This window comes from Amia ocellicauda, chromosome 22, assembly GCF_036373705.1.
Source record: "Amia ocellicauda isolate fAmiCal2 chromosome 22, fAmiCal2.hap1, whole genome shotgun sequence".
Taxonomy (NCBI): domain Eukaryota; kingdom Metazoa; phylum Chordata; class Actinopteri; order Amiiformes; family Amiidae; genus Amia; species Amia ocellicauda.
In genome coordinates this window covers 4,231,865-4,248,311 of record NC_089871.1, presented here as the reverse complement: position 1 = coordinate 4,248,311, position 16,447 = coordinate 4,231,865, and the positions used below count along the sequence as shown (strand labels likewise).

General features: G+C 41.2%; 1 protein-coding gene across 1 annotated transcript in view; it reads right to left on the bottom strand.

The window, feature by feature from the left end:
* sez6b (seizure related 6 homolog b) overlaps positions 1–16,447 on the bottom strand; it is a 203,283-nt gene that overhangs the window by 54,963 nt on the left and 131,873 nt on the right. Inside the window, exon 4 of the mRNA XM_066695338.1 lies at positions 1,902–2,094. Coding sequence (XP_066551435.1) covers positions 1,902–2,094 — 193 coding nt within the window. The remainder of the gene's footprint in view (positions 1–1,901; positions 2,095–16,447) is intronic.

Sequence of the window (16,447 nt, the reverse complement as noted above, 5' to 3'; positions counted from 1 at the left end):
AGATCAATGGGAACTTTCTCCCGCGGACATGGCGGTGGCATCGCAGTGGGCCGCGGTCACGGACAGACCGAGCGAGTGGGCGGAATGAGAGGGCACCGCTCTGACATGCAACCCAGCGCACTTCATAAAAGGTTCTGCAGAGGAGTTGGGCGCCCGTTCCGATTGGCTTGCCGAGAAAGCGTGGGGGCGTAATGGGGCCGGGGTATTACAGAATGTAAAGAGATGACTGAATAGACAGGGGAAGCTCAGTAGCGGTGTCACAAAGGCTTGACATTGGAGGCGAGTTTCAAAGTGTGTGTAAAACCACGCTCGGAGAATCCACATCCAGCAGTGATTGACATTTCTCGCTCGGCACCTTTAATTTAATCTTGAATATGATTCACCCTTTGCGTTTGCATGGGTTTCCCTTTTCAGGCATAAAATTTTGAGTGTGTTTTTGTCTGACGCCAGCAAAATATAATATGGCATTACATTCGAGATTCTTGCCGGCACAAGTCTTTGCAACGCGCCGCTCTGAGAATATTAAATTTTACTAGTAAGGAGGGGGCCACAGTGTGAAGTAATTGAGAGTTTTGTAAAGAAACAGAAAGTCATTATCCGTCTTGTAAAGCCACGCTCTCTAAGAGATGATTGCGATGCGTTTAATAGATAGATGAAACCCTCGCCGATTAACCCCTGAAACGCCAGCAACACATCGCAGACCATGTACAACTGATTACCTCCTACTCAGTAAGCTACAGAGATAGAAATTGCTTTCTTATTCAATAGGCACATTAGTGGTGTGTAAGATTGTATTACTCCACTACAAGCCTGTCATAGTTCATTAGTTTACAGAAACAAAAGAATCCGGCATTGTGCTGAGCCTATTTCTTTTATTACCAGATGAAAAATCTCGCAGTAATGGGAAATAGCAGTTGAAAACAGCTTAGGTTTGAAATGTTTGTGTTTTTTTTATAGATCTCTATAAAAGTTTATTAGCCAAAAAGCAAGTTTGTTAAATTAAGCTGGTCATTACGAATCATTAGGTATTGTGGAGTAAGCTTTTTTTGTTTTTTGTAGTGTTAGCTAGTTAAAAACTATCCCAGAGTTTTTGAATATCTACTGGAACAATCTCCCCAGCGATGTGGCTGAAGCTGAAAACTTGGGAACATTTAAAAATAGACTGGAAAGGATCCTTGGATCACTTAGTTATTAATGGACACCAAACGAGCACGATGGGGCGAATGGCCTCCTCTCGTTCGTAACATTTCTTATGTTCTTACTCAACTAGAAGCAGTCTGACACGCCGATTGCACTGAGAGTTGTAGGGGTTGTGGGTCAGGTTTCCAGTTAGGGCTCCAGTTCTTCTTTACGAACGTTTTCCATGGCAACTAAGCAGCGTAGACTATTACCACATTTAATATTCATGCGCCTCGATTTCAATATGCGTCCTTGTGTTTTTACCGTGCTGCTATGGCAATGCCTTTACAGCCTTTGAAAGCAAATACTGTGGTAACCTTTAGTCTGCCGAAGCAGTACACACACAAAGCAGTGTCAAAACGTGAAGAAGAGATGGAGAAACAATAGTGAATGCATCGAAAATGGTGTCAAAAGGTGGAGGTAGTCGAGAAATGGCAAATTCACAGACATATTGTCTATTAAACATTATTCTTTCAATCTGGGTAGTTAGGCTTCAGGTTAAGGGCTTAGATAGAGTTACAATTAAGGATATGGCCAGGGGGGGGGCCATATCCAGCAGGTTTTTTGGGGTCTCTTTAAAATCATTATCTACTGTAGACCTTCGGAAGTGGAGACAACAGGTCTGTGCCGTGATTGGTTCAAGTAGCAGAGGAGTTGGGAATGGAGTTGGAGAAGTGGCAGAGGTGGGGAGAGGAGGAGGAGGAGGAGGAGGAGAGTCTTACCTTGGTAGCGCAGGAGGAAGGATCCCGGCCGTGGCTGCTGCTCGCTCTGGAAGCGAATAGCTATCTGGTTGCTCCAGCTGCGCACCACCAAGCCCTTCATCAGGATGGACTCGTTCGCCAGAACTGATGGCTCCCGGCCGCCCAGGTCCTCCAGGGTCACCGTCTCTCCATCCGCCAGGCTGACGTTCAGAACCTGCGCAGGAGGAGAGGACGTGGGTCAGCGTGGGTGCATTGGACACTTTAATGAAGGGACAACTGGTGCGTTGGCTTCAGATCAGGGCTTGACCTCAGCTTGGATGTCAAAACTATTGTATGGACTTCAGCAGAAGGACTTCAGTTTGTTGAGGTTTGGGAATCAACATTAAACTCAAGGCGCACACATATGGAAATTGATCGTTCCAAATGGAAGTCCTGCACTAGAGACGCTAGCATATTGAGACCATTTTTAGTGTTTGCACAGGTACAATATAGTCTTAACACAATAAGAGCATATCTATTCCATTTGCGCTTCCGCCACTTAAAGGATTACCCGTTTCCATAAAGCGTCTGTCTTCAATGTGCCAATTTGCATATCTTGGCCACTGTCCCAGTTCCAGCAACCGTTTGCTGATTATTTTGAGGTAAATGTTTCAGATTGGTAACTGGTGTAATTAGAGTTCGCTATTGTGAACGTGTTTTGAAGTGTATCCATTTCATAATTGCATAATAATAGGTTGTCACCGGGGACTCGGATGTGCAGAGAGAGAAAGGCGGGGGAGAAAACTAACTAGAAAACAAACACAATTAACCTTCTCTGCCCCGGTGCGCGTTTCAGAAGTTTTGGTATGGGTTTCCGAGAGAACGAATAAAAACTTTTGCACCGGTTACTGCCGGTCTGCTTCAAGCACTGTGTGTGTTTTTTTGTCTACTTAAAATGAATAACTGAATTTAGAAATATTGCATTCATCTTGTATCCACAGAATGCTATTATAACAAAAAATGAAAAAAACGAACAACAACAAAGAGACGAGGGCAGAAAACATTTATTTTTTAAATAAAACCACACAATCGCACATTCCAAACGAAATGAAAACATGACTGCATAATTGGAGCTCATAGAAATGATTTTATCCACATCCTCCACACAACGGAGATGCTTTAGGTCCAGAGACAGTCTTTCAGTGGTGTGGCAGGATAAAGATTGGAAAGGGGTTGGGGGGGCTGTATAAGTAAGAATACTATTGAAATTTTGCTCTGGCAGTGTATAAATGCATTTTTACAAAGATTGCACCTTTGTAAAAACAAGGTGCAATCAGAGTCAAATTGATTCAGCGCCGGGACTCTCTGGTGGATTGGAAGGTTAATCATTTATGACCCTTTCTGATCCAAATAAAATTGGAAAAAAGGGTGAACTGCAACATGGAAAAATTGTCAAAGATGGGAAAGCAGATAAAACGGCAATAATGTTTTCCGTGTTGCACGTTATGGATGGTGCGTTGTGCCTCAGCCAATATCAGTGTGTTTTCCTGGTTACTTGTCAAGATTGATGACAAAGCGCTGTTGCTAAAGCTCAGCTGACCTGACTGGAGGCTTCGCTGAGAAACGGCAGACTTGGCTGAATCAGAAGGGAATTGGGAAGATGTTTAATGGTTGATCGCCATCGCCTAGAATTGGTTTTATGCTTAATTGGCCATTTAATTTACATAAACTGGGGACTGCTCCTTAGAAACTGCTCAATAATCTGACTTTGGTATCGATTCTTAGTCAACATGGGTGTCCAATAAGTGGACAGTCATATTCATCCTTTATCAGTCTGGCCTTCAGCCTTATGATTGCTGGATCAAGATTTTAGTGGAAGGGGAGGGAAGGAGGTTCATTCTAATCTCATCACAAAGCTTTTCAGTCAAGCTAGACATCAGAGTTGACAGAACTTCAGGAGACAACACAACGAGAATGCATCTGGCTTTCAGTTCTTGGTTTTGATATTTATCATTACCTGCCAGCCGCTCCAAACGGCGTCACGTTGTCGAACAAAATCAGGAACGTACCTACAGTCAGGGCCCGATCCTGAGTGCCTGTCACCCCCCAGCCGAACAGCAAATGCCAATTCAGCAAAACACATCTGACACGCTGTTAAATTTGCATCGGCGTAATTCAGGGTGTCATGCATCACTTCATGTGTGATATTAATTCAGATGACAGCCCCCATCATCCCGAGCTCATTGTACAGCGCCGACAGTTTGCTCAATGTTTGCCTTAAGAAATGAGCCACTTGAGATATGCTCCCTTCTGTTAGATTTCCATTAACAAACTCACAGCAGGGGAAATATATATATATATATATATATATATATATATATATATACATATATTTGCCCCACATTTGTAATTGATTTTGAGTCTCATATTTTTAAAATGATCTCTTTGTTCTCCAGTGGAAAGTCAATGGTAACGATTTGCCCTTTACTGGCTGTAACTACTTTCTTCTCTCCCCCACGTGAAACACTCACTGTCTCTGACTTGAGTCTCACTCCTTAATCATCTCCCTCTCTTTGGCAAATGTGCTCTTCCCTCCACCAGGCTGACAGCTGCTGCAGACGGAGATATGGGCGACTGAGGGGTTTCAATAATCACAAAGGGTTTCTGAGTAAAACAGTGAAACCAGAACAAACAAACAAACACAAATCCATATGTATAAATCTATATTCACACACTATATTACCAGCAGCAGATAAATGACCACAGGACAGCAGTTCCCAGTGTATTTAATAGGGTGCAGGCCCACCCATGGCCTTACAGACTGCTGCAATCCATTTGATAAATGGCCGTGGGAGTACGTTTCCTCCTCCAGAACAGTTTCTTGGCCTCGTTTCGATCTCTTCTTGATTCAGCACTCTAGTTCATCTCGGCAATGGTCTGTAGGATTGAGGTCATTGTAATATCAAAGCCACTGAGGGCTCCTGACTAGAAACGCATTCTCTCAACGTCTGGTGCTGACATATGTTTACATGTCAGCTTGCCACCGAAAAACTACCAGGCAATCAACACTTTCTCGTTGTTTTAAATTCATCCTAGTACAAGAGAACGAGACTTTCGATTTGCATTCTGGTAGGATTTCCTCGTAGATGCTCGTGGGACGGTGAACTTCGCTAGAACGCCCCGCAGTTTCACAGCGTGTAGCAGAGCGTTGACACCCTGGTACCTCGGAGACGCTATAATCAGCAGCACAGGTGGCACACAGGCACGGCGCCGTCCAGGAGTGTGGCTGCTGATAATGCAAATAATACCCTGTCTGCCAGGGCAACTCTCCACCTCCCCACAATTTAACACAGAGGTCACCCAGATGGCAGGAGCCCATCTGCCTGTTCGAATCTGTTACCTCTCCTCTGAAACACATTGAGGAGAGGCACACACTCAAGATAATGTCAAACCACCACCTTCTGTCAAAAAAGATTAAAATAAAAACGTCAGCACATCGTTTCTGATAAAGCTGTGCAACTGGCAACTCGTAAGAGTATATTTTTGCACGTATCCAAATAGGAGCTGTGGTTATATTCAGCACTTATAAAAATGCTCATGCTTTACTTTGTTCTCTTCGGGGGTTAAGGCAGACTTTGAGAACAGCTTCCTGGACAGTGTAGTGAAATAAAAAACATGTTGCATAAAGCGGCTATTTCTGTCCACACAATCTAACATAAAAACAAAATTAACATTAGTTTCGGTTGATGATCATGAATGTCCAGATATGGTTTTCCTTTCCCTCGGCCATTAATATCAATCAAGGGAAACTTTGCCTTTGAAAAAGCCATTTCATGTAAACAACAGTCCGAGACAAATTAATACAAGGTACAATTAAAGGGGTCGGTCAGCCTTTCACACATCTGATCAAGAGACAAAGGATCTGCTTGGTTTTGTTTTGAACTTGAGCAAGTTTTGTTTGCTACAATTGTGACCACACAAAAGAGCCCCCAAAATTATATATTCTTTCCTTTAAATGCTTTAAAATATCTAGCTAGGGGCATTACCAATTAATTTGTAATACTTCTTAAGCATTGCAATGCTACTGTAGCCTTAAACCACAGCTCTGATACTGGTATATAACATATATAATATTTTCATTATAAACAAAACTTGTTTTTACTAATGTCACATATGTTGTCTGTTGGTTTGAAGATTTGCCATATTGAAACTTCCTCTGAACTGTCTGTTTTAATTTTTGTAAACATGCAAATAAAAGGGCTTTGCAGATTTAATGAGATATTTAAAAAACAGCTAATAAGATTTAGATTATATCACAGCAGACATTTGTCTTCTATTTATTTATATACATATTCTGATTTTACATGATAGGGTTAAGAGTTTAAAAAAAAAAAAATTCAACCAGTTGTTTAATGTTGTCACAACCTTTTATAATACCAGGACAAAATCCAGACATATATATATATATTAAATAGTACATAAAGATAATTATTATTATAAATTAATGTATACATTATAGCCTTAACTATACGCTTCCGAGATTGCACCGCAGTTTATAAAAATTGATGGTTCCCATCCTTGACACGCAGCTAGGAATGAGATCCTTGATTGGACCAATTTTTCTTGTATAATGAAACTGTCTACAGCCTGGCAGCCGTAAATTAAAATGGCTCACAGAATGACCCAGACAGGCGCCTGGGAAGACACTTTGTTATATAAACGGAGCGATATGACTGCGTGTCACATGGTTCAGATAAAGACCTCGATGGTGTCCTAACACTAAACGTATTTCCTGTGAGCAAGAACAGGATGCTCTGCGTGAGCCTTGGGTTGTTCAAACTCTCCTCCAACCGGATAGCGTGATGAATGCCTAATTTTCCTCCCACGATCAATGAAGTCTTCCCAGTCAGCATAAAATAACGATACTCTTGATGGATAAGGTAATGTCAGATGTAGCTGCTTGAGGGCTTTGAGGGGAATATGAGTGCGCGCGTGTGTGTGTGTGTGTGTCTGTGTGTTGGGGGAGTGTGGGCAAACACCTTCTTACTGTCAGACAATACTATCTTTAAATAATTCACAACAGAATTGCAACACAGTATCAGGTTCCACAGATCGTCGTTTGTAATCATTAACTGGTCTGTGTGTGTTCCCTTCTGTTAAAACTTTACCCAGAGGAGCTGCTCTAAGCACTTCACCTCGACAGGAGCAGTGGCACGCGGACAGGTCTTTTCTATGCTGAGGGATTGAGAACCGCTTGTGGATGCCTACAGAAGGTCAGATAGCGATGAATCTGATAAAGTCCACTATCAGAATCACAGCAGCCAGAGCGCACACTTTCCAAATTACAAAGATGTGTATATTTCATTGAGAAATAATGCAACCACCGCAAAAAAGTCTTCAGTTTAGAAAGAATACTTGATTGAACCACTTCTTATAATGAGCAGGAAGATATTAAACTCGATAGAATCCAACTGGAAAAGCAAATAAAATACAATCTGTCTTCCAGCACCACTCCACCACGCCCCACCCCAAACAAACTTGTTTAGTTCAAGCAAGAATAAGACGACAATAAAAAATCTCTCCTGTACTCGAACTGTCAGGGGTACCGCAGCCACGGGCGATGCATTGCTTTTTAAACTGATGGATTGTAAAGAGAGTGGAAGAGCAATCCCACAGTTTCAGAGTACCTTAGTGAATCGTACTTTATCCAGGCTGCCAGAATTAGAAAAGAAACATCTCACAGATGTTTGTAAAAAAACTAAATATGCATGAAAAAGAACCACTACATCCAATGGGACATTAGAACCTAGAGACTTTTAAGAACTTGCAAAGTAAATTACTCAATCTTACTCCGAGTCATTTACCAACTTGAGGCCCTTTGTGCCACAGAAGTGCATCTCAATACGTGTAAAACGTGATCTGAATGTGATAATGCTTTTCAATTTGCAGTCTTTATATCCGAGGGAAATTTTAATATCCACGAAGAGAGCCCAACAAGACCTCTTCTCCAGTCACACGATTCCCGTGTTGTGGTTTTACACTGTTTTAAATACAGCATTTACTTACAGTACCGTGGGTTAAAGTGCGGGAGTGCTAATGGCCCGGAGCAGCGTTTCAGTTTTGTTTATTTTCCAAAGAGATAAGCTCGTGCAATTATGAAACTCCGAACCCAGTGAAGAGGCTAGAATGCTCTCTGTATTTGTACGAGCAAACAAATAAACCCAAACCGCATGCTTATCCTCTGAGACGCGAGTAAAGCATGCATCTCCGCAGTACTTGGAGGACTCTCTCAACAATGGGATTGCATTTTAGGGATAATCCTTTCCAGCTGCCATCCAAAGTAAACGGTTGTTTTTATAAATATATATTTAAACATAACCGCTTTAAACAGGACCTCTCAGAAATGGGCAGAAAAGCCTACTCTTTAAAATGTAAGCACCGCATTGACACCCATCACGGAGCTCGGACACTTGATGCATTTGACATCTGTTTATAAGCCCAAATAAACCAGCGATCGGACTGCATTGGTAATTGATGATGACAGGCATGCTGTTTGGGAAAAGATAGGGAGAGACAAAGGGAAGACATCTTTTCATACCTCATTAGCTCCCATATCAAAGAACCCTGACTATCAGTCACTGACTGCAGAGAACTTTTTTTTTCTTCCTCCACAAGCTTTGGCTACCCTTTTCATATGCAGCCAGTGCAGAGTGTGCATTCATGTCTCCATAGCCAAGTTTCTCATAGGTAGCTGGTGGCAGCTTCCCAAGACAGCTGCAGTGTCCTGTGGTTTCCAGAGCCTCTGTGTCCGGGGAGTTGCAGTGTGGATCGCAGGCTCTTCTGAGAGAGACAGGCACAGAGCTACTGTCTGCAACGAACAGCTCAAAGCCCGTAAGGGGGCTTGTTATCTCTATCACGCCTCAGAAAGCCTGCTGCTACTGCTATAAACACCTGTCCTGTTTAAATTCAGAATCACCAGGTTGGTGTTCAAAAAGAAATCAGGTCTGGAAATCTCAGCAAAACAAAACAAAAACACTGCAGGAACTAGAAGCAGGAGAAGTAGGAGAGAAAGGGTGGAAGAGATTTCTGTTATTGGAAATATAGCACATCGTCACAGATTATTGCAAAGCACCCGTCAGGAGAAGCACCACAGCCCAGCTTATATCAATAGGCACTGGCACGGCTGCCAACAACCCACCGTGATCGCGATGTCATTGCACAGTGCCCTCGACATGTGATTCTGTACCTCTGATGTGTGCAGATAAAACTCACCAACGGGAAATGAAGTGGAGCATCATAGATCACTGCATGGCATATGTACAACTATATAATGAGATGTATTGCAGAGTGTATTTAATATTGGGACTTTAATGATCCGTGCTCGGGGAATCACTACTGTGTTTTTTTTTTCCCCTGACAGTCGACACTCATATTCATGAAACATTATTGGGCATTGTCAGAAGCCGGTAGAAGGACCTACTTTTTAATAAGCACAATATATGACATCTACTGCAAGACTTGCACTTTCTTTATAAAAAATTCAACCACACCATTATAACTATGGTTACACCTGAGGAAACTCAAGTAGTCAGGGCTTGACTGTGCTTTGTGAAAAAATAAATAAATAAATAAATATATTTTAAAGTACTGTTTATATAACTATAATCACATATGAAGGGCTCTTGGGTAGTCCTTTTTCCTTGCCTAAATCATACTACTTCAAAAAGCTTTTTCATATACAAAGAGAGAGCAGAAATAAATTGAGGTCAATTTGTGGTTAAACTCACAATGCATTGTAAGAGGACCGAACATGAGGTGTTTAACTAAGAAATAAATTGCAATATAGCAGCCTGTCAAGGGAGCCTTGCCAACACATTGCTACGGCAGGCATCATAACTCATGCCAGCTAACAGAAAGGCCATATACACTACATTACCAAAATAATTAAGTCAACGTGCTAAAGACAAAAGGCATCTGTTTACATTGCATTTTCCTCGGTATTGGCCGTAATGACTGCTGAAATGCCTTTAACAGATGTGAATACTCTGCACTTTCTCCTGTAGTCCACTTTCTAGCACAGCAAAGGAATGTGGGTCTCTCTTCTGCTATTCCAGTTCATCCCAGAGGTGTTCAAAAGGGATTGAGGTCAGGCTCTCGAGCGGGTCTTAAAAAGGGTTTTTCTCCTCAAGCTACTTTGTTACACGCTTTGAGGGATGACGCATTAGGGTTGTGTTGAGTGGATTGGCCCTCCCCATAAAATCCCATCAACGCTGGTAGTAAACTGGTCTCTGAAATATTGCATTACAACCTTGCAGTCATGGAGCCTTTTATAAAAGGCAACCATAACTTATAGATGTTGGTTTGTATTATGACTTTTGCTCATATGCTGTAGATACACACTCCAAATACCACACACGAACATTTATATTTGATGGCAGTTTTCATTTCAAAGATGTAAAGATTTCTGTGGGAACACGGGCCAGAATACATGTCATTGTGCTGTTAATATTGTAAACCCATATGGAATGTCAATGTGCAGAGATGGGAAGAGCCTTGAGCGAAGACAACAATACAGGGGACTTTTACCTTACAATGGATAACCTTGGGATTATCCCCCCCTCTCTCAATTTATTTAGAGATTATATACATACCTCTGTACTACTTAAAAAACATGAACACCAAAACAACTTGTAAATTCATCACTTAGACACTGATGTTGTAGGAAGTGACAAGGACAACCTCAGAAAAATGCTAAACTGCTCCCCAGGGGCCGAGAAAAAGAGCGAGAGGGAAGGGTGATGAGAGAGGGAGAGAGAGAGCAGACGTGTGGGAGAGTTTTTTTTTTTTTTCATTTTCATTTTCAAAATCTACAGCTTTCATGTGTTTTCTCCCCCCCTCTCCCAGAAAGCCATGAAAAGAGTTGTTTTCCTTTCTGTTCAAGCTCTACCTTCAAACACATGCCTCTGAATCGGCTCCTGGTATCAGCAATCTCTCACTTTCAGCTCCTATAATCAGTTCCACCACTTTATAATGAATGCCACCAAACTCCGATTAAAAATATAAAACCTTGACTCCCCCCCCCACACCCAATTGGAAAAAAAAGAAATTCCATTACGATATCTGGTTCTCCGTAATGAGCATGAAATGAAATGAGGGTACAAGTAACCTTGGTTGTGTTACTCTACCTAGCAAACTGCTCCTTTGAGAGAGGCCGATATTTCTTAGATAAAACAAACAAAAACAAGACAAGACAATTTAATATCCTGGTTATTCTTGTGACAACGAAATCCTGGGTAAAATTACTACCCGTGCATGTGTTTATCGTACATGGAAATCCTAGAAATTAGGAGAACAAAGGCGGCGCATTTGTATTCAATCAGTGAAAGACTGAGGTGATCTAGCATAAAGGCTTCACTGTGGGCAAGCTGCCCGTGCAGTTCTTACAGGAAGGATCGGGCAGCCTGCCTGCGGTTCGCCCATTGTGGAAAATCATTACTGCGGAATCCACGATTCTCCACAGACGATATTGGCACAGTGAACAGGTGACAGATGAAGGGACGATACCACAACACCACCAAAACCAAATATCAACAACCAAATCCATATTTTCACATGACACACATTTCAAAGGGAAAAAACATACCGACAAACAGTTGCAAGTTACTAATACAAGTTTAGTAAATGCAAGTTAGACAGAAAGTCCGGCAGGTCATATGATCCCACCCGAGTCCTGGATTTATTTACAATCGACACCAAATGACCTTGCTTTCCAATGGCTATCATTTTGAACTACACTGGACTATTCTAATACAAGATTGTACTGTAGTAAATGCTGATAAGGTCTGTGTTTTAATTCCATGGAGTCCTTTCTATGGTTTCATTTTATCAGCTGCCTAGTGTACGAATGTAAAAGTGTGGTAAGATCACAGAGACCCTTGGGAGCAACCAAGGAGTGCAAGGTAAACACGGTTGACTTTTCAAAAGGGTTAGACCCAGGTCAGCTCCATCAGAGACACTGGTTGTGCCACGAAAGCAGAGACTCGCAGTAACTGCCCAGCAGTACCTTTCTTATGCTGGATCTGATTACTGAGGTACTTTTTCTTACTGGAAAAACCTGGCGGCAGTACAGGAGACTCTATATTAAGTTAAAACTCTCAATAAGAGTGCTTCACAGTAGTTGGGCCAGTGAGACTCGCAATTGCGCTCTGAAGTGCCTTGGCCAGATGAGTGCTTTGACCACTGTTCAGAGGTATATCTTACAGCACAGAGAAGCCAGACCCCTTGAACAGCTAAAGAAGGCCTTGGGGGAAGGAAACAGGCTGATGAACTGCTGGTTTACTCCTGTGCTTCTGTTCTGCTCATCTTTATGAAAGAGTTATTACAATTTTTCCAAATAAATAATGGTAATAAAGAGTAGCAGTTTTGTATAATTCAGAGAACTGAGGTTTGAAGGCTGAAATTAAATAAACCATTATAATTGTATTATCCTCTCCGCTGGTAGCCTATATACGACACGGCTTCTTTGTCACTTGTTGACGAGTCTCTATTATGACAGATTTTAGTCTCCCAAGTTCTACGCTGTAGTAGTGCTCCAGATTTAAACACTTAGGAAACAATCCTTTGTACACAGATTATTGTCTTATAAGTCCCAAATGGAGAAAGTTTGTATGGAGCTCTTAAGTGACTTCTGATCCCCTTATGTAAATCGTATTTCTGAGCCACAGAGCTCAAGACTTATTCCTGCCTTCCCCTTCATTCCCAGCTTTATTGCATGACCGCCGAAAAACCCTGAGCTCTTTCTGCTGCCGCAATCCACCAGACACTCTTGTATTTTTCTCCTGCAAAAGACTCTTCTCTGCCGCACACTGTTCCTCCAATTCCCCAACTTCCCGTCTTCTCTTTTTCTTGGTGAAAAAGAGAGAGAGAGTGAGAAGAGAAGGAAAAAAAAAACCTCCTAATTAACCAGTCCACTTCTTGCAGAACAGGGGGTCCACTGGGAAAATAGCACGAGTGTAAGACAGAGTTTTGACTACTAATTAAAGGGTGTAATTAAGAAGGAATGAACTAAATGATGTAGCACCAGTAACATCTGTTCTGTCAGGAGATCTGGGACAGAACGAGAAGGGAAATTCGGCCTCCAGCCTAATGACTCAGGTCACTAGAGGTAAATGCCATCCTGCTAAATATAGGAGCTGAGGGTCCCTCCAGCTTCATTCAAGACAACCTGACCTGTACAGCACTTTATTGGAGCATTCCCCCCTCCACTGCCTGCTGACAATATCATTACTAACAGTTACTTCACAGAGGCCTCGATCTAAAGTATGCAACAGCACAACGGCATTTTTAAAAGACAGTAACGGCAAATCATACACAAGCTACGATTATATATATATCATGTATACAGTACCAATACAGCAAATGCAGAGAAAGGAACATTTATACAATACAGTGCTTGCAAACAGCAGGTACGAAGTAGATCAGAGAGCTAAATAAAAGCGGATCTGGTCATCCGTGCTAGGATATATCAAGGTACGCTGTGCTGGTGAAGGTGAACAGAAGCAGATCAATAGCACCCTGGTCAAAAACCAGAGCCACACAGAAACTGGCTTTTATTCTACAGTATCGACCACACTAGCAGAAGGCTGTTAAAGCTCGAGAGTGGACAAAAAAAAATCCGATACCACACTCTCAGTTCCTCAGAAGTGCTCCTGCCTGCCGTATTAACACTCGATTGTACAGTAATACAAGAAATAAAACACTCTCACACATATTGACGTCTTAAAATGGTGCGTCACTGAATGACACGTGCAAATACACAGATCTGGTTGTGAGAGGAAGTTTGATCTTACTTTACATATTCATCCAGGAGGCGAAAGAAAGACGTCGGCAACATCTGAATTAGCTGAATATCAAGTTTTTGATTTTCATCTGTATTTGCAGCAGCACAGTCACACCGGACTGAATTACAGACCAGCAGCGAAGCTGGTCTGCAAGTCTTTGAACAACTCAGACACAAAAAGGTAGCTGGAATATTTTCAGAGCCGCTGCGCAGCAAGGCGAACCATCTTCCAGGTGCGTCACCGTCTGATTTAAATTGGCACTGCGGAGGTCTTCAGGTACACAGGGACCCATGAGGAGACAATTTTGAACCTTAAGACTTAAAAAAACAAACTTACAAAAAATAAAAACAGGTTATCTGAACAGTCACCACTGCTGGTTAGTCAGTGTACAGCGGCTGAACGACTCGCTACAGGAATGTAATTGGTTCACCGTGAGAGAAAATAATAAGTATGTACTGGTAATTCAGGACATTCGAATTCTACTTTTCTTTCTTTTTTTTAGATAGAACCAGCAGGATCAGGATGTGTTGTACATCAGATACCACTGCAGGTGGCTCTTCATAGCACTCTGTGTTTGTGAAAGAGAGAGCACAGATCTCATGTCCTTCAATTCCATGGAAGAATACAGTAAGATGTTATTACATGTTATTACATTACTTACACATTAGATTATTGTTATGGTTATTAACAACAATTACAACAACATCAACAACAATAATAATATTATAAATAATGGTGAATATGTCGAATGTTGATTAAATGACAGTTATGTTATTATGTCACTCGCCATTTCCATTTTAATTACACAATCCATAACAAGTGTCTTTTGTGTCTTACGGGGTGAGTGCACTGTGTGGGGTTAATGGCTTTCAAGGAGTGTGGCACACTGCTCCTATCAAGTGCATTTATGAAGGACTCTTCTGAACAGTGTACATTCATCGTGTATATTGCGTGTCCTAATGTTTATCACATGCTAAACACGCTCCGTGCCACCCACCCTATCAGTTTCCAATTAGCCTCCCTCTGCTCTCTCAGCATTGCTATGTGCAGCAGCTCCCATGAAGCGCGTAGTGTATAGAGGCAGCCGTCTCCCCACAATGCGCTTTCACACACTTTTCTGTGACTGTGGTTATCTCATTTTAGCATTCACCTCGCCAATTCTCTTTTCATTATCGTTGCAATCCCTACACGCGCGGTACAGAAAATTGGTTTTACGCGATGCGCTTGAATAAAGAAGAGTGAATTGTGAGGAGGAAAAAAAAAATGTCAAAACAAGAGAAGAGTTATGCAAAAAAAAAAAAAAATGTTAATGCTCAGCATTGTATAAATAATAACGGAGCCTATTGTGGAGATGTCAGCCGCTCAGACGGTTAAAATAATGGCTTTGCCGCAAGTCTGGAAGCAGCGTCTGCAAGAAATAAAATGAGAGAAGGAAAAAAATAATAAAAACAAAATCAGGATGGTTTGAAATTGTGCTTGGAGGGCTGGGCATAACCTGTCCTAGTATCAGAGAGTGATATTCTCTGTCAAAGTGGTCAACTCAACCTGATTTACAGGGAGTCTCTCTCATTTTGGACACGTTTGCTGGTCAGCATTTCTCTTACACTCCAAAGCTCCCTACACAATTAAAATATTGGTTTACTGCACTTTCGGAAGGAACATCTGCAAGAACTAAGATGAAAAAAACAAAAAACAATGAAAATATGAAATTGGGTTGATATTGTATTTGGAGACATCTCATTGTTCATATTTACGATTATTCAACATAGTAAATAAAGGTATGCTTAATGTTATGGTGGAATATTTCTAAAAGAAGTTACTTGTAATGAGAAATACTTTTTATTTTTAATTCTCTATTCAATTGTTCCTCCTTCTACTCTCCTCCTTAAATTGTAGACACGTTCCACACAGACTACTTAGAAGTACTGTTGTCAGTTATAAGTTATTCATGGAAGGGCTAATACGATTGTTCATTTTCCATAATAAGCAAAAGACTCACAGTGAGAGCTGGAATTCATTGTAAAGTTGTACCATATTATACATATCAATGAGGTTCAGCTCAGAGTCAAATCGAAACATCCACCTTGAGCAATGTACTGTACCTAGATCGCTCCAGTAAAAACCAAACTGTATAAATGGGTAATTGTATGTAAACATAATGTGATATATATTGTAAAACTTGTAAGTTGCCCTGGATAAGACCGTCTGCTAAGAAATATAATAAAAGTTCTTATAATTTAGAATTTTTCAGGAGCAACATTAGAACTAACTCTCAAATAAGACTTACAAAATGGGTTTCCTTCAACCCCAAAGCTCATCAAGATATTTCTCCAAAGGCTCGCTGTGTAAACTCAGTGCCTTTCTTTTAGTTTCAGTTAATTAACAGCTCCAGTAACACTTTATAATAAGGTGCTGCTTATTAAGGTGTTATTAATATAGTAATACATGGAACAGCCACAAAGTTGAACGGGTAGCTAAAAAGTGTATTTTTTTAGGAATGTGTCAAAGCAGTAGTGAAGTTTGTTTTATAACCTTTCCATGAATTATTTGAAAGGGGGACACTTTTTTGCTACCTGTTTGACTTTGTTACCATACCATGCATTGCTACAACTAGGTTATAACTAATCTATAATGCATTAGTAATGCTTTATACAGCTTCTATTATCGATGAAACATTTATAAATCACTAATAACACATCACAGCGCCTTATTATAAAGTGTGACTACAGCTCTTTTGTATTTGTCTAG